Consider the following 24091-nt stretch of genomic DNA (forward strand, 5'->3'; position numbering starts at 1 on the left):
GGGGTTAGATATAGGACTGGAGTTAGGGGTAGGTTCTTCACTCAGCGAGTCGTAAGTTCATGGAATGCCCTGCCAGTAGCAGTGGTGGACTCTCCCTCTTTATGGGCATTTAAGCGGGCATTGGATAGGTATATGGAGGATAGTGGGTTAGTATAGGTTAGGTGGGCTTGGATCGGCTGCCCTGCCAGTAGCAGTGGTGGACTCTCCCTCTTTATGGGCATTTAAGCGGGCATTGGATAGGTATATGGAGGATAGTGGGTTAGTATAGGTTAGGTGGGCTTGGATCGGCGCAACATCGAGGGCCAAAGGGCCTGTACTGCGCTGTATTCTTCTATGTTCTAAAATTCATTACAATATGTATTAGCCATGAGTTGTTTTTTTGGATTCACCTGAGCAATAGTGAATCAGGAGACTACTCTTCTCCAAACAGGATTCTGCAGACCTCTGTAGTATCCTGCAAAGTGACCAATTGTAGCAATTGTAACAAGGTCAGCCAGGTGGACCCCAAAGAATTTATGTTCCCTGATTGGGGCTGTAAACTTAGTCCAATCAGGGGAGCCCTGGCTAATAGATAAAAACAGGATTGGAGGGAGTGGAGTGCATCATTTCTCCCTCCAATTCTATTTTGATTTAGTCCCTACCCTCCCCTTCACTGTTTTGATCACACAGCACTGCCCTTTGATGTGAAGGGCAGTGTTTGTCACTGGCCACCCGGGTGTTTTCCTATCTTCCTGGTGGTGGAAATTGAATAAAGATTGGTGCACTTTGTGTCTTTCACTGTGTCTTACACCTGCACACACACACCATGGGAAAGAAAAAAATAAAAATAAAAACAGGATTGGAGGGAGTGGAGTGCATCATTTCTCCCTCCAACTCTATTTTGATTTAGTCCCTACCCTCCCCCCCACTGTTTTGATCACACAGCATTGCCCTTTGATGTGAAGGGCAGTGTTTGTCACTGGCCACCCGGGTGTTTTCCTATCTTCCTGGTGGTGGAAGTTGAATAAAGATTGGTGCACTTTGTGTCTTTCACTGTGTCTCACACCTGCGCGCACACACCATGGGTGCTGGGGATAAAATAAGCACTACCGCACTTAGGTGGTAGTGTGGGGGTTAAAAGAAAAAAAAGAAAAAGAAAAAAAAAATAACCATATAGTGGTTGCACTTCAGAAAAAAAAATAAAAACAGGATTGTTGGTGGTGGAAATTGAATAAAGATTGGTGCACTTTGTGTCTTTCACTGTGTCTCACACCTGCACACACACACCATGGGTGCTGGGGAAAAAAATAAGCACTACCGCACCTAGGTGGTAGTGTGGGGGTTAAAAAAAGAAAGAAGAGAAGAAAAGAAAAAAAAGAAAAAAAGGGGTGTGTTGCATAGAAGAAAAAAAGAAAAAAAAAATAAACAGTGCACTGCCTGCCCCTCTTCCGCGGTTACGTTAGAGCCCGGGTGTCCTTGGAGAAGGAGCACGCGGTGTCGACCAACACCCTGGAGTTGTTCAGGGAGAGGTGTGGAGTGCATCATTTCTCCCTCCAACTCTATTTTGATTTAGTCCCTACCCTCCCCCTCACTGTTTTTGATCACACAGCACTGTCCTTTGATGTGAAGGGCAGTGTTTGTCACTGGCCACCCGGGTGTTTTCCTATCTTCCTGGTGGTGGAATTTGAATAAAGATTGGTGCACTTTGTGTCTTTCACTGTGTCTCACACCTGCACACACACACCATGGGTGCTGGGGAAAAAAATAAGCACTACCGCACTTAGGTGGTAGTGTGGGGGGTAAATAAAAAAAGAAAGAAAAAAGAAAAAAAAGAAAAAAAGAAAAAACAACAACAAAAAAAAACAGGATTGTTACAATAATCCAGGAATGGCAGCTCCTGCCATTACCATCAGCAATTCTTGTCCTGCGAACCTACCGAATATTAAAAGGGAACTAACAGAATCAATGGTTGCAGGCATGGAACTCCATTTTAAAAGTCCCTCTATGAAAATGCATCGTGCTCTTTTACCAGAAGCTGAAGCCAGAGCACTAGCCAAGGAAAGGCAGAAGAAGGACAATCATAACTTGATTGAAAGGAGGAGGAGGTTCAACATTAATGATCGTATAAAGGAACTGGGTACGTTAATCCCAAAGTCCAATGACCCGGACATGCGTTGGAACAAAGGCACTATTCTAAAGGCATCTGTGGATTATATTCGAAAACTTCAAAAAGAGCAACACAGAGCAAAAGACTTTGAAACACGACAGAAGAAACTGGAACATGCCAACAGACACTTAATACTGAGGATACAGGAACTTGAAATGCAAGCCCATGCACATGGATTACCACTGGTTAACCCTTCTGGCCTCTGCTCACTTGATATTACTGGACGGAATATTAAATTAGAGCCAGTAACTGATGAGTGCCACAGCGATAGCTTACAACACCACTCAGGCCTTTCTCGCACTACTGCTGCTACTACGCTGAATCTGTCTGATGGAACTCTCACCTTCAATGATAACCTTGGACATGCTGGCACCTACAGTGCTCCCACAAAAATGGGTTCCAAGCTAGATGATATTCTGATGGACGATACTCTGTCACCTGGGGAAGCAACTGACCCACTCCTCTCATCTGTATCACCTGGTGCTTCAAAGACAAGCAATCGGCGAAGTAGCATGAGCGTGGAAGATAGTGAAAATGGGTGTTAGCGCGCAAAGTGTTTTTTTAACTCTTCATCTGATACTTCATTTTTCCTTAAAGTTCTCTTTGTGTTTTTTTTTAATTTAGCTTAAAAAGATCTTGTGTTGCAACTGTAGACCGATTTATCAGTCCAATAAAGTCAGCAGAGTTAGTAGAAATAAATGGAAGCATTGGAAAAACAAAAACAAAAAAAAACAGGATTGTATTTGAGGTTTGTCCTCATCTCCCTGTAAACTGGTTGAACGGTAAGGTTTGGGGCCTAGCTTTGTCGCTCCTCTCCCTTGTAAAATTGCTGTTGTATACACCTGTAAATGTGAACTGTTTTTTGTAAACTGTTTTGGAATTTGTTTAATAAAATATTATAAACAGGAAAAAAAAATAAACGGGGATTCGGGACTTGAGGTTTGTCCTCATCTCTGTGTAAACTGGTTGAACGGTAGGGCTCGGGGTCTGGCTTTGCTGCTCCTCTCCCTTGTAAAATTTCTGTTGAAAAAAAAATAAAAACAGGATCGTTCCAACTCTATTTTGATTTAATCCCTGCACTGTTTGATCACACAGTATTGCCCTTTGATGTGAAGGGCACTGCTTGTCACTGGCCACTCAGGTGTTTCCTTTCTTCCTGGTGGTGGAAATTTGAATAAAGATTTGTGCACCTCGTGACTTCCACTGTGTCTCACACCTGCACACACACAGCATGGGTGCTGGGGAAAAAATACGCACTACTGCAGTTGGAAGTAGTGTGGGGGTAGAAAAAAAAAATGAATAGGAGTGTCAGAGGTTCTGCTCACTGTGAGAGCTGGCTTGGAGGGAGCTGGGTCAGAAAAAATATTTAAAAAACAGGATCGTTCCAACCCTATTTTGATTTAATCCCTGCACTGTTTGATCACACAGTATTGCCCTTTAATGTGAAGGGCACTGCTTGTCACTGGCCACTCAGGTGTTTCCTTTCTTCCTGGTGGTGGAAATTTGAATAAAGATTCGTGCACCTTGTGTCTCTCACTGTGTGTCACACCTGCACACACACACCATGGGCGCTGGGGAAAAAATAAGCACTACCGCAGTTAGGCGGTAGTGTGGGGGTAATAAAAAAGAAAAAAAAAAATTTAAATAAAAACAAGATTGTTCCAACTCTATTTTGATTTAATTCCTTCACTGTTTGATCATGCAGCATTGCACTTTGATGTGAAGGGCACTGCTGGTCACTGGCCTCTCGGGTGTTTTCTTTCTTCCTGGTGGTGGGAATTGAATAAAGATTTGTACACCTTGTGCCTTTCACTGTGTCTCACACCTACGCACACACAACATGGGTGCTGGGGAAAGTATAAGCACTACCGCAGTTAGGTGGTAGTGTGGGGGGAAAATAACTAGAAAAGTCAGAAGTTCTGTAAAAAAAACAGGAGTGTCAGAGGTGCTGTTCACTCTAAGAGCTGCCTCTGAGGGAGCTGGAATCAGTGTGGAGTGAAGAACTCTGCTCTTTTCCCTGTGTTATAATAGGAGAGGAGACTGATTCTGTGTCTTCGCATTAAGGAGGAGTTTATTTTGAAGTTCTTTGTTTTTTCTTTATTGTTTATTACGAGATTGTTTTTTCTGGCTTTTCTTCTCATTTTTACTTATTTGAAACTGTGCTCAGCTGCACAGGCAGCTTATAATATATCACTGTTGCTGCTGCTACAGCTTGGGCCTGCTCCCACTATTGGACCCTGAACCTTGCCTGCACCGCTGAAAAAAAATAAAAATAAAAACAGGATTGTCAGACATCCTCACACTCTGAGAGCTGGCTCTGAGGGAGCTGGATCAGTGTCAAGGACTGTCCACATGCAAATAAAGGGTGACTTGCTGATTGGAATGCTGATTCTGTGGATTTATTTCAGTGGCAACAACAGAAAAGCATGCTCCTGAAGAAATTTGTTTCCAACAGTTGTCTTTGAGTTGGGACAAGTATTTCTGGCATCATGCTGTTATTTGGGAAGTTTGACACATTTGATCCTATTATTGAAGACTGGCCGAGTATATGGAAAGAATTCATGATTTTTTTCTGAGAAAAACTATTGGTTTTTCTCAGCAAGTTAAGAACCAGAGGAATCCATATTGGGATTTTTGACTAGGTTACAATGACTGGCAGAGGCATGTGACTCTGCTTAAACTGTTAATGAGATGCTGATTTGTGGGATTCATGATATAACCATGCAAATGTGCCTTTTGGCTGAAGCCCAACTGGACTTCAAACAGGCACTACAACTAGCTTTATCATTAGAAAAATGTGGCAAGTGGAGCACACCGTGTAAAGAAGGTTTGAGTTATAAACATAGGCTGGGACACTTTTCACGGGAGCATAGCAAGTTGTGAAGTGACCTTATAGAAATTTATTAGATAATAAGAGGTATAGATAAAGTCAACAGTAGTTGAATTTTCCCTAGAATGTGGGTTTTCAAGTCTGGGAGCACATTTTTAAGGTGAGAGGAAAGATATTTTAAAAGACATGAGCAGCAATTTTTTTTAGAAGGTGGTTCGTGTGTGGACCGAACTTCCTGAGGAAGTGGTACAATTACAATGTTGAAAAGACATTTGGATAAGTACATGAATAGGAAATGTTTGGAGGGATATGGACTAGGAGCAGGCAGGTAGGACTAGTTTAGCTTGGGAATACATTTGGCATGGACTGGATGGACCAAAGAGTCTGTGTCAGTGCTGTGTGATTCCATGACTCTGAGTTTGCAGGGTGGACACCCTTGCCAGTCTGACTGAACTTTCCTGAACAGACGGACTCTCGGTCAGGGCACAGCAAAACCCTAAAACAAAGCCAAGCCTCAGTCAAATGGTTAAAATGTTCTTCATGATCCAGGCTGACAAGGTGTAGAAGATAGCAACAGTCTCACTAGACATAAATTGAGTAAAATAACTCATAGGCTGGTATCCAGGACAATGCATATCTTGGAACATCTACCCACATGTAGTTTGGAACAGTTAAATTGCTTCGCAAAATCCAATTCATAACCAATCAGAATAAACATCTGGATAAATGGTCACTTGGTTTTAATGGCTAGGCTGTTTCAGTGATTGCTGAACTGGGGGTGCAATTGTTAAATTTATGCAAGACCTCGGCTAGACTGAAAACTATACCAGGGAAACTTTACAGTTTAAGGGTACAAATTCAGTACTAGTTTCTTATGAGAAGCATTTGGTTCAGTAAACTGATTGTAGTAACAGGCTTGGGCCCAAGCTTGCTGGGGTGAAATTGGTTAAAAAATTCACCTGGATTAGATCAACATTTTCAATTAGAAAATGGCTGCCTGAGTGAAGTCCTAAATGAATGTCTGGAAGTTTTTCCAAGAAGGTCTAAGATCTATCAAAGGAGCCAAGGCTACCTTGCATGTTGACCAGGAAGCAATTCCATGATTCTGCAAGGCCCACCCAGTGCAATTAACCTTATGGGCAAAAGTAGAAATCAGAAGGTGATAAAGTGAAGGAATCATTAAATCAGGCCAGTTTGCAGAATGGGCAACACCAATTGTATCGATTGTGAAGCTGGATGGGTTGGTTCGCCTTTGTGGGGATTTTAAACTAATGGTAAACATCTTTTTGCAGCTGGATAAATACTTAATCTGTCACATAAAGAGTACAGAATCTGGCAGAAAAGAATAGTCCAAATTTTTAAGGAGGCTTAAGAAAAGAACCTACACCAGCCTCACTAGATACTAAACTGTCTCGGTTCCTATTTGATTACAATACCAGGAAAGCTCCTTTAGAGTTAATAATGGAAAGAAGACTCTACACCAGATTAATCTGATCTTCCCAGAACTGGGGGGAGAAGCTAAAATGGCATCAAGAACACCAATGCTGAAGAGAAGACTCTGCTAAATCAGACAGACAGTTTTCCTCAAGGAATTAAGTTTGGTATAGGAACCACGAGAATGGCCCTGCATGGGTAAGAGGCATTGTCGACACGAGGTCAGGTCCAGTGACATATTAAGTTTGGGTAGGAGAACCGGTCTGAATAAGCATATGGACCATATGAAAGCTGCAAACTCACAAGCGGTGCAGGAGCAAAATATACTTGGCTCCTTGGAACAGTTGGAAATGCTGGCAGAACCCATGGGTTCTCCCTCTCCGTCAAGCTTTAAAGAGATCTTGGAATCTGGGATAGACACCTCATCACATTTGCCACCTGAAGAAGAAAATAAATTTCTGCCAAGGTGCTCCAGGAGAAAGAGGCAAGCTACCTTGTCTTACACGCTGCCTATCCTTGGTCTCTTGGACCCCGCCCGGACTTACCTCAGCTGTTGCTGCTTGGGGCCTGCCTCACTGCTGCTGCCTGGGACTTGCCTTGGGGCCCCTCTCAGGACCTCCACTACTGCTGCTGTTACTAGAGGCCCACCTCCACGGCTGCTGCCTGGGACTCAATTTTGGGGCTTCCTGGGACTTGCCTTGGGGACCCTCCCCAACAGGTCTGCCCCCCACCGCTGCGACCGAGGACCTACCTGGGACTCGCCCGAGGCCTGCCTCCAACGCTACTGCTGCTCGAGGCCCACTTCCACCACCGCTGCCTGGGACTCGCCTTGGGGCCCCTCCACCACGACTGCTGCCTGGGACTCAATTTTGGGGCTGCCTGGGACTTGCCTTGGGGACCCTCCCCAACAGGTCTGCCCCCACCGCTGTGACCGAGGGCCTACCTGGGACTCGCCCGAGGCCTGCTTCCACCGCTGCTGTTACCTGAGGCCGGTCTCCACTGTTGCTGACTGGGACTCGCCTTGGGCAACTCCCAGGACTTCTGCTGCAGCCAGAGGCCCACCTCCACCGCTGCTGCCTGGGGCCTACCAATATCCAGCAGCAGAGTATGGCGAGCCCGAAGGTTGCGTGGCCCAGCCGCACCTACTCCGGGGTAGCCGCTGCCTTAAGCTTGGCTGTTCCAACCCCGGCCGCAACCGCAACCCCCTTCAGGCACCTGACTAAACGCCTGGGGGTAAAGGCCTATCCCTACCCCAACATGTCCATCGAGGCCTGCAGCAAGGCCATAGCTAGTGTAGTCGGCCCACTGGCCATCGTCGCTGCGGCCCAGATGTACGGGAAGTCCGTCTTTTTCCTTAAGACTGAGCAGGCGGTCCACCTGGCCGTGGAGAGGGGACTCACTGTGGGCGGGACACATTTGCCCATAGACCCTCTGGAGGTTACGGCCCAGAGGGTCGTGATCTCCAACGTCCCGCCCTTCTTTGCCGGTGAGCTCCTTCTCCCCGACCTCACCACCTTGGGGGAGATCCGGTCAGGAGTCCAACCGCTCCTGCTCGGTCTTAAGGACCCCGCCCTCCGACACATCTACTCCTTCCGATGCCAGGTGTTCATTTGCCTGGCCCGGGAGGCGGTCACCGAGGGCTCATTCACCCTCCTCCATGAGGGCGCGGCCTACCGCGCCTTCTGGATGACGGACGGCGTGCCGTGCCACCTGTGCCGCGAGGTGAGGCACGTTAGAAAAAACTGCCCCACCCAGAAGGCTGCCCAGCCCGTGACAACAGCTGATGGTGGTGCCGCCGCACCCACTCCCCCTCCCCCGAAGTCAACACCACAAGCCCCGGCACCAGAGACTAAGCCGGAGGCTTCCGATGCTCCAGCCTCTGGCAGGGAGAGGGGTGAGCATCTGGCTGGCCAGAAGGCGCTGAAGAAGACGCGACACGTCAGGCCCGCCCACGGGGAGACCACCGTTCCCTGACACCTAGCCCACGACCTGCCCCGCCCTGGCACGACAATGCCCCTGCGGCCGTGCCAGCGTCGCCCCGGCGCGGGAAGGCTGACCCCCAAACCCCCAAAACCGTACCTGATCCTGGTCCCACTGACCCCACATCCACTTCCTGCCCTGCCCCTGGTTTATCAGGTGAGGGCGGGCAGGGCAGGGGCCAGGTTCCCTCTCCGGGGCCCAGAGACACAGTCGCTGCAGGAGGTGGGACAGCGGTGGTTCCCCCCAGGTTAGTGCCAGGGTGTGGCTGGGTGGGGCGGGCTCGTGCTCAGGGTCCCCCAGGCCAGATGTTGCAGCGCCAGGGGCAGGCGTTGAAGCCCCAGGGGTTTCTCTATCGGGGTGGGGAGTGGATGTGGGGTCACGGCTGACCCTCCCCACCCTGGCCACGCCCCCTGTCTTCCCCCAGCCAATCGTATTCCGGGAAAGGCTGGGGGGAGGGACCTCGGGCCCCATGACCACCAAGGCGAGCGGGGAGGGGAAGGCCCATAAATTCCCCCCTGTCTCTCTTGGAGGGAAGAGACACTCCAGCAGCGCACCGGCGGCGCTGCCCCTCTCCTGGGGATGAGCCATTGGTGCCTCTTGATTGTCCCGCACCGTGGCCCGACCTACCCAAACCCCCAGGGGCTTCTGCTGCCTCAACTCCTCCGGCCCCTGGGGAGGACTTTAACAACCACGATGGCTGTGGTGCGGGCGACAACGGAGGACTCTCTGCTGGGTCGTCGAGCGGTGGAGGGGAGGAAGGTGTTATCCTCGCTCCTCCCTCCCAGACTGTCTTGTCGGGGGCCTTGGCCCTGGGGGAGGACCATTTCCCCGAGGAGCCGGGCGTCCCAGTGTCGGGAGAGGAGCGGGGCCCCGAGCCTCTGCCGCCCGACGACCCGAACTCGGGGCGTTCCGGGAAGGGGTGCGCTGAGGAAGGTACCGCCGGTGACCCTGGGGGTGGGGTTGCCGGGGGTTTGAGGCCAGTTGGCGGCACCGGACCAGCCCCCATCCTCTCGGTGGGGGAGGGGTCGGTGACCGAGGGCGACCTCACGGAGGAGGGTTCGGGATCGGTGGCGGACACCGGGGACGACGCAGACTCTGTCTGCAGCGATGTTTTCGAATCCCAGGTGCCCCCCACCGATCTCCCCCTCATCCCCCTCGAGGAACTCCGGGAATTTGAACTCCGGGAATTTGTCGAGGAAACTCGGAGTCGCTGGGATAGAGCCCAACTGGCGCTCGACCGTTGGAGCTCCTTTGAAAGAGTTTACTGGTCGGCCCACGCTGCTCGCCAGGCGCCTGGGTTCGACGTAAATGAGCGAAAGCGAGTCAGGAACTTCCTGGGGGCGCTCCTGGTGAGGGCGAGGGACTTCTGTGCCCCTCCCTCGTCCTCCGTGTAAATGTGTATATAGGTTTTTAACTGTACTGGTGGTGGTTGCACAACGCTTCCGACATGGAGACAACTATAGCCAGCCTCAACATCAATGGCAGCAGGGAGTCACAGCGCAGATTCCAGACCCTCTCGGTCCTTCGGGACGGGAGGTATGCGGTGTGCTTCTTGCAAGAGACCCACACTATCCCGGGAGATGAAGCCACTTGGCTCCTGGAGTGGCGAGGGGGGGTCTACATGAGTCACCTCACTCGCAGATCTGGCGGGGTGGCTATCCTGTTGGCCCCGCATTTTCAGCCAGGATCTTGGGGGTCAGGGAGCCAGTGCCTGGCCGTTTGCTTCACCTGACGGTTCGGCTGGGGGGCGCGGTGCTTCACTTGGTAAACGTCTACGCTCCCCTGGCCGGGCTGAGACAAGCGAGCTTCTTTGAAGAAGTGTCCACTCATCAAGCTTCCATCGACGAGAATCAGTGCGTTGTCCTCGGGGGAGATTTTAACTGTGTCCTCGAGGGCAGGGACCACGGCGGTGCCCGCGCTGGCTGGGCGTCGGGGAGGAGGTTGGGGGACTTGGTCAAATCCTTCGACCCGGTGGACGTCTGGTGGAATCTCCATCCCGACTCCGTCGTCTTCACCTTCATGAGGCCTGGGGTTGGAGTGTCTAGAATCGACCGCCTGTACGTTTCGCAGACGTACGCCTCCTGTTTTCCGAAGGCCTCCACGCAGCAGGTGTCGTGCACGGACCATCACCTGGTGTGGGCGGAACTCCTTCCGTTCGGCGCCAGGCTTGGCTCCGCGTACTGGCACTTTAACAACCTGCCGCTGGAGGACGAGTGGTTCTGGGACTCGTTTCGTCGTTTCTGGGCCGGCTGGAGAAGGAAGCGGGGAAGCTTCCCCTCCCTGAGGCTATGGTGGGACGTGGGCAGGGCTCACGTCTGCATTTTCTGTCAGGAGTACGCGAGGGGGTCGACGAAGAGGCGGAAATCCAGGATCGGGGAGTTGGAGAGGGAGATGCTCAACCTGGAGTCACGCCTCGGTCAGCCTGACGCGGACCCAGCCCTGCGCGGGGTGTACGAAGAGAAGAAGGCCACGCTCCGGGACCTGCAGCTCGTCAGGGCTCTGGGCGCGTACGTGAGGTCGCGGATCCAGCTCCTCCAGGACCTGGACCGCGGCTCCCCCTTCTTCTACTCGCTGGAAAAAAGGCGTGGCACCTGTCAGCAGCTCCTTGTGCTGCTGGCCGACGACGGGTCCCTCGTCTCGGATCGGGAGGGGATTAGGGCCCACATCCGAAACTATTACACGGCTCTGTTCTCTCCGGATCCGTCCAGCAAGGATGCTCGCAGAGTTCTGTGGAAGGACCTGCCGCAGCTCAGCCCGGAGGACGCCGGAAGGCCCGATGCTCCCGTCACTTTAGAGGAGCTGACCGGCGCCCTCGACCGGCTCTCACCCGGGGGAGGACGGGCTGACTGTGGAGTTCTTCAGGGTGTTCTGGGACGTCCTGGGGAGCGACTACGCACAGGTCCTGGGGGAGTGTATAAATGCCGGAGAGCTGCCACTTTCTTGGCGCAGGGCAGTCATCGTCCTGCTGCCAAAGAAGGGGGACCTTCGTTCCTTAAAGAACTGGCGTCCGGTCTCCCTCCTCAGCACGGACTACAAAATCTTCGCCAGGGTGTTGTCTTCTCGCCTGGCTTCCGTGCTGGCCCACATGATTCACCCGGACCAGTCCTACACAGTCCCGGGCCGGAGGATACACGACAATGTTCCACCTGGTCCGGGACCTGATCCATTTCTGTCGACGGGCTGGTCTGCCGAGTGCCTTCCTGTCTCTCAACCAGGAGAAGGCGTTCGACAGGGTCGATCACGAGTACCTGCTCGGGACTCTGCGGGCATTCAGGTTCGGGACGCAGGTTCGTCGCCTGGATCCGACTTTTGTACGCCGCCGCAGAGTGTCTGGTTAAAGTTAACGGGTCCCTGATGGCGCCCCTTCGCTTCGGGAGAGGAGTGCGTCAAGGCTGCCCCGCCCGGCCAGCTGTATTCCCTGTACGTGGAGCCTTTCCTGCGCCTCTTGCAGAGGAGGTTGTCGGGGCTAGTTCTGCGCGGCGCGGGCACGGGGGTGGTCCTCTCGGCCTACGCCGACGACGTGCTCCTCACTTTCACCGACCCGGCTGACCTGGGGAGGATGCGCGAGTGCCAGGCCGTGTACTCAGCAGTGTCTTCCGCCAGGATCAACTGGGCCAAATGTTCCGGACTACTGGTCGGTCGTGGCGGGTGGACTCTCTGCCGGAGGAGTTATGGGGTTTCAGCTGGAGTACCACCCATCTCTTCTACCTGGGGGTCTACCTCAGCCCGGCTGAGGAATCCTGGCCGGCCAACTGGCAGGAGCTGGAGGCCAAAGTCTCGGCTCGCCCAGGCTGCTGGACAGGACTGCTCCGAGTGCTATCTTGCAGGAGTCGAGTGCTTGTCATAAACCAGCTGGTGGCCGCCATGCTGTGGTACCGGCTGGTCACTTTGGTCCCTCCCTGGCTTTGTCGCTGACATCCAGAGAATGTTGGTCGACTTCTTCTGGGACAAAAAGATGCACTGGGTCGCTGCACAGGTTCTGAGTCTCCCTATTGAGGAGGGCGGTCAGTCGCTGGTGTGCGTCCGCACCCAGGTCGCGACGTTCCGCCTTCAGACCTTGCAACGATACCTTTACGTCGAGCCTCCTCCTAGGTGGTGTGCCCTGGTGACGTATTTTTTCCACCAGGTGCGTAACCTCAACTACGACACGCAGCTCCTGTTCGTCGACCGTGACGGTTTGGAGGTCGCCCTCAAGACGCTGCCTGTCTTTTACCAGGACCTGATCACTGTCTGGAACATGGTCGAATCGCGCCGCGCTTACCCTCCGGCAGGATTAGCGGCTGTCATCAGGGAGCCGTTGCTCAGGAATCCGCACCTCCATACTCGTGGGTTCGAGTGGCTGTCGGAGGGGAGGGCCGTGGCGGCGAGGGTGACCAGGGTCGGGGACGTGCTGGGTGCCGGGGGCCTGGGCTGGACGCTGCCGCAGGACATAGCAGGCAGGGCAGCGGTAGACGTCCGGTACGTGGCCACCGCCATCCGACGCCTTAAAACGGCGGTGCTCGGACCCGACGTAGTGCACCAGTTGGAGGACGCTCAGGTGTGGGGTGGGATCCCGTCCGCGCTCACCCCAGCCTGGACGGAATTTCACATTGGCCCCAAGGTCCCGTACTACCCGCGGGAGCCTGTGCCCCACAACCTGAGCCGCCTCTGGAATTTTAATTTTGTTCCCTTCCAGGGGGTAAAAAGGCGGGCCCTATATAGACTGCTGCTGCACACTGTCCACCTCTTCTCCCTCATCCACCGTCCGGACACGCCTTGGCGTGCCCATTTGCCACCGGGCGGTGGGGATCCCCAGTGGAGGGCTCTCTACGCGGGAGTCCTCCACCTTTCTCTCGGGGATCTGGGGTGGAGGGTGCTGCACGCGGCAGTCCCCTGCAACCGCAGATTGCGGTGGTTCACAGACTCCCAGCCCAACCGCTTGTTCTGTGGCGCTGTGGAGTCCGTGGACCACGTGTATATTGGGTGTGGGCGTTTGCACTCCCTTTTTGATTTTCTTAAAAACCTCCTCTGCTTTTGGTCGCACTTCAGTCCCACGCTCCTGATCTTCGGGCACCCGGTACGGAGGAGGGAGGGCAGGTCTAAAGACCTCCTTGTGGATCTGCTCCTGGGCCTGGCCAAACTGGCCATCAACAGGTCGAGGCAGCGGGCCGTGGAGGGGGTCGTTAGGGCCGACTGCCTGCCCCTCTTCCGCGGTTACGTTAGAGCCCGGGTGTCCTTGGAGAAGGAGCACGCGGTGTCGACCAACACCCTAGAGTTGTTCAGGGGGAGGTGGGCACCGCAGGGAGTGGAGTGCGTTACTTCCCCCTCCAACTCTATTTTGATTTAGTCACTACCCTCCCCTTCACTGTTTTGATCATACAGCACTGCCCTTTGATGTGAAGGGCAGTGCTTGACACTGGCCACTCGGTTGTTTTCCTGTCTTCCTGGTGGTGGAAATTGAATAAAGATTCGTGCACTTTGTGTCTCTCACTGTGTCTCACACCTGCACACACACACACCATGGGTGCTGGAGAAAAAAATAAGCACTACCGCAGTTAGGTGTTGGTGGAGAAAAAAAACAGAATTGTTCCTGTGTGTCCTTGGAGAAGGAGCACGCGGTGTCCACCAACACCCTGGAGTAGTTCAGGGAGAGGTGGGCACCGCAGGGAGTGGAGTGCATTATTTCCCCCTCCAATTCTATTTTGATTTAATCCCTGCCCTCCCCTTCACTGTTCGATCACATAACATTGCTCTTTTGTGAAGGGCACTGCTTGTCACTGGCCACTCGGGTGTTTTCCTTTCTTCCTGGTAGTGGAAATTGGATAAAGATTCGTGCACCTTGTGTCTCTCACTGTGTCTCACACCTGCACACACACCCCATGGGTGCTGGGGAAAAAGAAAGCACTACCGCAGTTTGGCGGGAGTGTGGGGGACAAAAAAAGGAACAGGAGTGTCAGAGGTTCTGCTCACTCTGAGAAAAAAAAACAGGATTGTCTCAATGCTCTCACTCCGGGCAGGCTGCCCCAGAGGTGGTTGAAAGGTTCTGAGGGTGGTTAGTGAAGCTGGAAGCTGGGTAGGCCGTCCTGACCGCTGTCACTCCGGGCGGGTACCAGGGCGGGCTGTCCTACAGGTGGTCGAAAGGAGTGTCAGGGTGGACCGAGAACTTGAAGGGGCATGGGGTGGACTGAGAGCCGGAAGGTACGTAGAGGCGGGCTGCCTTTGGGTGGCTGGACGGGGACTTGCTGGATCTGTATTGTATGCACTGGTTTTTATGTAATTGGATTGTCTTTTTATGTATAAATGTCATTGTTGCTGTCTTGTCATGTTTGAATCTGGGATTTGAGGTTTGTCCTCATTTCCCTGTAAACTGGTTAAACGGTAGGGTTTGAGGGCCTGGCTTTGCTGCTCCTTTCCCTTGCAAAATTGCTGTTTCTTTGTATACAGCTGTTAGTGTTAAATGTTTTTTGTAAACTGTTTTGGAATTGTTTAATAAAATTAAAAAAAAAGAATTGTCCTGCACACACACAACACGGGTGCTGGGGAAAAAATAAGCACTACCGCAGTTAGGCGGTATTGTGGGGGAAAAAAAAAATTTACAAATTAAAAAAAAAACAGGATTGTGCTGGCCAAACTGGCCATAAACAGGTCCAGGCAGCGGGCTGTGGAGGGGGTTGTTAGGGCTGATTGCCTGCCTCTCTTCTGGGGTTACGTTAGAGCCCGGGTGTCTTTGGAGAAGGAGCATGCGGTGTCCATCAACACCCTTGAGTTGTTCAGGGAGAGGTGGATACTGCAGGGAGTAGACTGCATTATTTCCCCCACCAACTCTATTTTTATTTAATCCCTGCCCTGCCCTCCCCTTCACTGTTCAGTCATACAGCATTGCCCTTTGATGTGAGGGGCATTGCTTGTCACTGGCCACTTGAGTGTTTCTTTTCTTCCTGGTGGTGGAAATTGAATAAAGATTCGTGCACCTTGTGTCTTTCACTAAACAGAAAAAAGAAAGAATAAAAAAAAACAAAAATAGGATTGTCCTGCACACACACAACATGAGTGCTGGGGAAAAAATAAGCTGTTAGGCGGTAGTGTGGGGAAAAAAAAATGAAATAAAACAGGAGTGCCAGGGGAAAAAACAAAACCAGGATTTGCCTGGCCAAACTGGCCATAAACAGGTCCAGACAGCGGGCCATGGAGGGGGTCGTTAGGGCCGACTGCCTGCCCCTCTTCCGCAGTTACTTTAGAGCCCGGGTGTCTCTGGAGAAGGAGCACACGGTGTCCACCAACACCCTGGAGTTGTTCAGGGAGCGGTGGGCACCGCAGTGAGTGGAGTGCATCATTTCCCCATCCAATTCTATTTTGATTTAATCCCTGCCTTCCCCTTCAATGTTTGATCACACAGCATTGCCCTTTGATGTGAAGGGCACTGCTTGTCACTGGCCACTTGGGGGTTTCCTTTTTTCCTGGTGGTGGAAATTGGATAAAGATTTGTACACCTTGTGTCTTTCACTGTGTCTCACACCTGCACACACACAACATGGGTACGGGGGAAAAATAAGCACTACCGCAGTTAGGCAGTAGTGTGGGAAAAAGAAAGAAAAAAAAACAGGATTGTCAGACATCCTTGCACTCTGAGGGCTGGCTCTGAGGGAGCTGGATCAGTGTTAAGGACTCTCGACATGTAAATAATGGGTGACTTGGTAACAGGATACCAGCCTCTTGTGGAATTATTTCACCAATGGCCTTTCAAATCAGGGTTCCGTACTTTACGAGTTACACTCAAAAGTCACCACAGACCTTAACACCTTTACAATTGACCCCTTCTTGTATTGTGCAGGAGACATATCAATATTACCCTAAAGTGAACTCTTGCATTATGTGGTCACTTAATGCTTAATTTTCCCATGATTTGGAGATGCCGGTGTTGGACTGGGGTGTACAAAGTTAAAACTCACAACACCAGGTTATAGTCCAGCAGGTTTAATTGGAAGCACACTAGCTTTCGGAGCGTTGCTCCTTCATCAGGTGATAGTGGAGGGCTCAATTCTAACACTGAATTTATAGCAAAAATTTACAGTGTGATGTAACTGAAATTATACATTGAAAAATTGATTGTTAAGTCTTTCATCTGTTCGAATACCATCATAGTTTCACTTCTTTCATATATAAATCACAAATCCTTTTTATAAAAGTTGAATTCTCAGGTTAGCTGTTAACAATGGGTGATAGCTAGACAATATGTTTTCTGTATCCCATGATGTTTAGATTGATTCTAATCTAAAAAGTGAGATAACAGAGTTTTGCATGAATTCATGCAGTTTTTCAGCAAAGTACAATGTAACCCTACAAGTACAAATTCACCCCACAAAATATATGTGTGCATGTGGGTCTTTGTCTGTCAGTCTGTGTGTGTGTCTGTCTGTGTCTGTCTGGGTTGGGAGTTGTGAGTGTGAGAAAGTGTGTGTGTGTGTGTGTGTAGTGAGTGTAGAGTGTCTTCAGTATTCAACATATTGTTAGGATTGAGCCCTCCCGCTATCACCTGATGAAGGAGCGATGCTCCAAAAGCTAGTGTGCTTCCAATTAAACCTGTTGGACTATAACCTGGTGTTGTGTGATTTTTAACTTAATTTCCCCAGGCTAACATCACCATTCCCATTGGCCAGACCATCAATTTGCAGCTGTAGCTGGTATCTCTTAAGTCAAAGCACAAAAGCAGAACTGTGCAAGTCTGTAAGGTGTATGGGAGGTTGTAAGAATTAATTTATTCTTTTACCCTCAAGCATCTGTCCAGTATTCACCTCTTCCATTAATGTGATAAGATGGATGCTGGGTGACAAGAGACATTTATACCCACCTGAACCATAACTCTGTTTTGCAGTCCTACTGTACCTGAGTAACATGAGTTTAATCCACAACCAACAGCAGGATTACTAAACAAAGCACAAAGCTGGTGAAACATAAGTTTAGGTATCTGCATAGCTCAAGTGAAGGACCTCTACTGTGTTTACTAGTGTAGCCTCTACACTGACTCTGACCCATGGTAATGTGTTTGAATCTAAACTTCCCTCTGGACAACTATGGATAAATGCTGACCTAGCCTGTGACGATTGCAACCCGTGAAAGTTTTTTTTAATAAAAGAGCAAGAGAGCAACACTAGATTTGTAATTGTTATGGACTAGACCAGAACCCCTCAAAATATTTTAAGAGGGTAGCCTAGACCCTAATTTTTTCTTATTTTAAAGGTACATGTGAAGTGCATGGTCCAGATGGGTGATATGACTGGTCAAATGACTTTAATCAAAACACAATTTATTTAAACACCATAGTTAGAATGCAAACAAAAGAAAGAAGAATTTAGAATAACTTAACTATTGAAAAACTTGACCAAATAATAGATACAGTACTTATTACTAATTAACTGTTCCAATATGGTAACATCTCATAAACACAGCCCTTGGCAAAAGGAGAATTCTTACATGCTGTACTTCTATCCAGGAGGAAATAACATCAATTAAGATATTTTAGAGGAAGTAGCAGCTCAGAACCCTTTACTGAAGCTCCAACCTTTCTAGGACCCAAATAGCTTCTGACTGCCACAGTTTAAAAAAAAATAGAAAGCCTAATCTGTGAGAACTGGCCACTCCCCTTCCAATGTTACAACTGTTTTTTGCAAAACCTAAAGGTCTCCTAAATTGTTGACTTAGGCAGTCTCCAGTAGCCACTTTGGTATCTCTGCCTTTACAACCTCTCTTCAAAAAATCCAGAACAAAATAACCTTTTTAAATGACAGCATTGTCACAGTCATAAAGAAACACCATCATTTAATCTTACATTTATAGCCATCTGGTCAGATACTGATCCTGCACATGTCTTACAGGGTAACACGGAGTTAAGATGTGCATTTGATGAGTCGTTGGGCATGAATGGGCAACATCTAAGAAAGCACTTAGATGCTTTCTTAGCATCTAAGAGGTGAGGTCACAGATGAGCTTTTCTGCACAGGAATTAAAGGAGGACTTCAATTGAGACAGCATGAAGAACAAATCTAATGGTCATCCAGACCAAGATGCCTGCCATATTGCTATACTGCTATCATTCTTTGTCATTCTCAAAGAACATGGTGGAATTCGCTCCAATTTGGCATAGGACAATTATCAGAGCTTGGAGCCTATCCCTTCCTCCATGGTAATGATTTCCAATGCCAGGACAGCAGTTGTGGATCCTCTTTTGTGATGCAACACAGTGTCTGGACCTCGATTACAGCACAGGCAAAAGTGAGCCAAATGTCTCAGTGCTGCAGTGGAGACTCACTGAAGTATTGAGACTCATATTCTTGTTACGCTTGCTCAGAATGCTACCATCATGGCTTTGGAAACCAGTAGTCTGGGGCATTCATGCTTTCACAGTGGTAATTCAATATGTTCTTCAACAGGTTACTAAATGACTGCTGGGGCATCATGCAGGGGAAAGGCCGTAACCACAATTGGCATATTTCTACAATCTGTCTTTCTTAGCCTGACAGCTTTGTTCTCCCATTAATGACATTCTACATTTGTTGCTGTTTCAGACAGCCATCCCACATTGCACCCAAGGTGGCACCGTAGAAGCCCAGCCCTCAGGCACAGAGATCATCCTATAAAACCTGTTTGCAATCTTATCCATTGAAAGTCCTTTACCTTTCACCAGCATAATATTGCCTTTTGAGTAACACTGTGAAGGACCACTCAGCCAGGTAATGACACTTGCAATGCAGGAACTCAGGAAAGGCACAAGGGTGAATGATTCACTTTTTTATGTCAGTGAATGTACTGTTGGATAAAGTTGTGGATAGTTCTTTTTTTTCCATTACTTATTTTGGGATTTTGTAAATAGAACACTAGGATGGATGTAGCAAATATATTGAAAAATCAGGAATTTTTAGTCAACGGTGATGACGGGGTGACATCTTAGATGAAGTGGAGACTTTTCCTGATCTCTTAGTCTCTGTAAATCTGGTGGCCACGGTGTCATACTCATGGTGGTGAGATTGTGGAGATATACCAAATAACCACAAACTTAGACATCTGTTCTCGTGAATATATGATGTCACTCCCCTGGCCATACAGCCATGAACCAGCGCTTCATGATGCCAATGGTTTAACCCATGATATGCTTGTTGGTTGCAAAGCTCTCGTTGTGGGGCAACTGTGATTTTGGGGTGGCATATTAAAGGAATCTGAATTTTCAAACATGACCAACTTATCCAGAGCAAAGAGGTCCTGGCTAATTCCTCCTTGGCCATCTTTTTTTTTAACCTTATTATTTTAAGGTAAGTGGATATTGCTGGCCAAGATTTGTTGCCCATCTCTAACTGGCCTTAAATTTAATGGCTTACCATGTCTTTTCAGAGGATAGTTAAATGTCAACTTAATTACAGTAAAAATGGAGTCAGGCCAAACCAGACAAGGATGGCAGATTTGCTTCCCTCAAGGATTAGTGAAGAGGATGTTTGATTACAACAATCAATGATTGTTTCATGATCACCATTAGTGATAAGAGCTTTCAATTCTTGATTTTATTAACTGAATTTAAATTTCACCATCTGCCATGTTGGCATATGCAATACTTCTTTTCTTTGCTGCCTGTATTCCATTTCATACTTGGACTATAGCCCAAAAAGAAACTCTAACTATAGGTCCCATTACTGTAGCATACAGGCTAACCAACTCTTCTAACCTCATTATCAAGATTCAGCACCATTCTCTGAAAAATTCAAAATCTTTGCAAACATCCTACAACTTCAATCAGGACTGTACTTCCATTAACTCTGCATTAGCAAATGTAAGTCAAAAGCATCTCACTTCAGAATCCAAGAAATGGCTCAATTGCAGGACCAAATTATCAATTTCTGACAATTGGAATACATTACATAAAGTTGATTTTCTGTACATGCACTCGACTTGAATGCTCCACATTTAGGGGAATGTAAAATAAATTCAGTCCAAAGTCTTTCCACCAATCAGATATGCTAAGCCTATTAAAAAAGACTATTGGAATAATAGAATAGTCTAATAATTAGCACAGTAATACAGTAAAAGTAATGATGTGAGCTTTAATTTCTTAACCACTTTTATACCTTGTGTGATGCCACTGTTTTTTACTTCTGGTTCAACAACCTGTATTGTATCATCTTCCAGGTAAAAGTAAATCTTGCACTTTCTTACTCGGTACTGTTCATCTCTTCTTTCTTGAACACTTTCTTGAAAGTAGGCTTTAAAGCAAAGCACCTGTTGGACAATACATATATGTGGGAAGTCTTCTGAATGTAAAACTTCAAAATCACACTTTGGACTACAAAGTAATGTACAAATGTAAATATGTTTTAGTCAGATCCCATTTGAGTATTAAATATAATACTGGGCACCACACCTCAAAGGTTTTAATTATAAATGATAGGTTGTATAAATATGGAATAAAACTGAAAATGTTTTCAGATAAATCATGATCTAATTAAGGGAGGCTGATTAGCCCACTCTTGTATCTATGTTGAGCAAAGAGTTGGGTTTTAAGACGATTGAAGGAATTATAGTCCCATGGAGTTGGCTATAAATCAAATATGTGACTGTCTTGAAGGTTACACCAAGGTCAGGGAACATAAGGAAGAAAATGCATGCCATGACCATTGCACAGTCTGGGTGGAATAAAAACATAATTGAAGGTAATCAAAGAGGATGCATTTGGGTTGGAGTTCTATTATTGTTGGAAATCCTTCAGCATTTTAAACTGAGATGAAAAATGTTAGAATGTGTAATACAGAGCAAGAGAGGACAAACGGGTAACTAGAGAGAGAATAGTGCCCCTCAAAGATTAGCAAGGCAGCCTTTGTGTGGAGCTGCAGAAAATGGGGGAGATACTAAACAAGTATTTTGCATTAGTATTTACTGTGGAAAAGGATATGGAAGATATAGACTTTAGGGAAATAGATGGTGACATCTTGCAAAATGTCCATATTACAGAGGAGGAAGTGCTGGATGTTTTGAAACACGTAAAGGTGGATAAATCCCCAGGACCTGATCAGGTGTAGCCTAGAGCTCTGTGGGAAGCTAGAGAAGTGATTACTGGGCCTCTTGCTGAGATATTTGTATCATCAATAGTCACAGGGGAGGTGCCAGAAGACTGGAGGTTGGCTAACGTGGTGCCACTATTTAAGAAGGGTGGTAAGGACAAGCCAGGGAACTATAGACCAGTGAGCTTGACGTCGGTGGTAGGCAAGTTGTTGGAGGGAATCCCAAAGGACAGGATGTACGTGTATTTGGAAAGGCAAGGACTGATTAAGGATAGTCAACATGGCTTTGTGCATGGGAAATCATGTCTCACAAACTTGATTGAATTTTTTGAAGTAACAAAGAGGATTGATGAGGGCAGAGCAGAAGATGTGATCTATATGGACCTCAGTAAGGCATTCGACAAGGTTCCGCATGGGAGACTGGTTAGCAAGGTTAGATCTCATGAAATAAAGGGAGAACTAGCCATTTGGATACAGAACTGGTTCAAAGATAGAAGACAGAGGGTGATGGTGGAGGGTTGTTTTTCAGACTGGAGGCCTGTGACCAGTGGAGTGCTACAAGGATCGGTACTGGGTTCTCTACTTTTTGTCATTTACATAAATGATTAGGATGTGAGCATAAGAGGCACAGTTAGTAAGTTTGCAGATGACACCAAAATTGGAGGTGTAGTGGACAGCAAAGAGGGTTACCTTAGATTACAACAGGATCTTGATCAGATGGGCCAATGGGCTGAGAAGTGGCAGATGGAGTTTAATTCAGATAAATGTGAGGTGCTGTGTTTTGGGAAAGCAAATCTTAGCAGGACTTATACACTTAATATTAGGGTCCTAGGGAGTGTTGCTGAACAAAGGGACCTTGGAGTGCAGGTTCATAGCTCCTTGAAAATGGAGTTGCAGGTAGATAGGATAGTGAAAAAGGTGTTTGATATGTTTTCTTTTATTGGTCAGAGTATTGAGTACAGTAGTTGAGAGATCATGTTGCAGCTGTACAGGACGTTGGTTAGGCCACTGTTGGAATATTGCATGCAATTCTGGTCTCCTTTCTATTGGAAAGAAGTTGTGAAACTTGAAAGGGTTCAGAAAAGATTTACAAGGACGCTGCCAGGGTTGGAAGATTTGAGCTATAGGGAGAGGCTGAACAGGCTGGGGCTGTTTTCCCTGGAGCGTCGAAGGCTGAGGGGTGATCTTATAGAGGTTTACAAAATTATGAGGGGCATGGATAGGGTAAATAAACAAAGTCTTTTCCCTGGAGTCAGGGAATCCAGAACTGGAGGTTTAGGGAGAGAGGGGAAAGATACAAAAGGGACCTAAGGGGCAGCTTTTTCACACAGAGGGTGATATGAGTATGGAATGAGCTGCCAGAGGAAGTGGTGGAGGCTGGTACAATTGCAACATTTAAGAGGCATTTGGATGGGCCTATGAATAGGAAGGGTTTGGAGGGATATGGGCCCGGTGCTGGCAGCTGGGACTAGATTGGGTTGGGATATCTGGTCGGCATGGACGGGTTGAACTGAAGGGTCTGTTTCCATGCTGTACATCTCTATGACTCTATGACTAAATAATGACTAAATAAACCTGTTGGAATATTCCTGGTGTGGGCAAAAGAGTTGAACAAGCTTTTAAAAATGAGAATACCAAGGCAGCAAGATTTAGGGAAAATAGTTTAATGATATAATGGAGTCGAGTTGAAGACTAATCATTCATGCTGAAATACAGTCCAGTGAGAACTAAAGTTAACTGTAGCAAGAACAGACGGTGAATGTTATTATTGATGAATGGAGAAAATTAATGAATCTCGAAAAGATTTCACAGGTTGAGCTTTGTAATTAAATTTTCTGCTCATTGAAAGTCCACACAAGCATAGTTTCAGCAAGAATCAGTTCATTACAAATGTTTCAAATGGAACAAACATACACAAAAGCATACCTGCTTGTCAAAGACAACCCATGCTGGTGCATCACTGCCATGTCCCTTTGGAAAGATACTGAATTTAGGTTTCAGCTTTTGACCAAGCAATGGTTCACCACCAATGCCAGACTTCTCCTCTCCCACCATTGTTGGGACATCATTTGGAAAGTCAAAATGATGAGATTTATGAAATTTTTCCTTTCCTAACTATTGTGAAGGAAACAAACAACTATTAGCTCAGAAATACATTAGAAAGTAACCTTCACTTACTGGATGGTTTTAATTTTAGAATAAACACTATGGATGAAATGTTAACTCACTGAAAACACACTCAATCAGGAACATATGCAATGATTTTACTGTAAAAATAATGTAGATCCTGGTGCTCATTGTTCTTATAGAAAGAATTGTGCAATCAAAGCTTGTGTATTTTAAATATTGCTCTACATGGACATAATAAATTGTTATAATAAGATATTTTCATAGACTGTTCTTTCCCATCCCACTTAAGTAATAGAATGGTACAAAAATGTAATTTTCGAGCACTATCATTTAAAGTTTGAATTATCCAAGTTATCCACTACGCACACAACTATTATGTGGAGATGTTGGTGTTGGTCTAGGGTTGACAAGGTCAGAAGCCACAAGTTTATAGTTCAAGGGTTTATTTGAAATCAGAGGCTTTCAGAATGGACTTCATCTGACTAAGGAGCAGCACTCTGAAAGCTTGTGATTTCAAATAAACCTGTTGGAATATTCCTGGTGTGGTGTGAC

General features: G+C 47.8%; 2 protein-coding genes across 3 annotated transcripts in view; one reads left to right on the plus strand and one right to left on the minus strand.

Annotated features, from left to right (window-relative positions):
• LOC122555466 (microphthalmia-associated transcription factor-like) overlaps window positions 1–2909 on the plus strand; it is a 7392-nt gene extending 4483 nt beyond the window's left edge. The window contains exon 2 of the mRNA XM_043701492.1: window positions 1812–2909. Within this exon, the coding sequence (XP_043557427.1) occupies window positions 1812–2691 (880 nt within the window). The 3' untranslated portion in view covers window positions 2692–2909. The remainder of the gene's footprint in view (window positions 1–1811) is intronic.
• The window catches only part of efhc2 (EF-hand domain (C-terminal) containing 2), a 122629-nt gene that overhangs the window by 89806 nt on the left and 8732 nt on the right, over window positions 1–24091 (minus strand). For both annotated transcript variants that reach the window (XM_043700860.1, XM_043700858.1), the window contains 2 exons: window positions 23336–23524; window positions 20480–20630 (listed from right to left, as the gene is read on the minus strand). In XM_043700860.1, coding sequence (XP_043556795.1) covers window positions 20480–20630; window positions 23336–23524 — 340 coding nt within the window. The remainder of the gene's footprint in view (window positions 1–20479; window positions 20631–23335; window positions 23525–24091) is intronic.

This window comes from Chiloscyllium plagiosum, chromosome 12, assembly GCF_004010195.1.
Source record: "Chiloscyllium plagiosum isolate BGI_BamShark_2017 chromosome 12, ASM401019v2, whole genome shotgun sequence".
NCBI lineage: Eukaryota > Metazoa > Chordata > Chondrichthyes > Orectolobiformes > Hemiscylliidae > Chiloscyllium > Chiloscyllium plagiosum.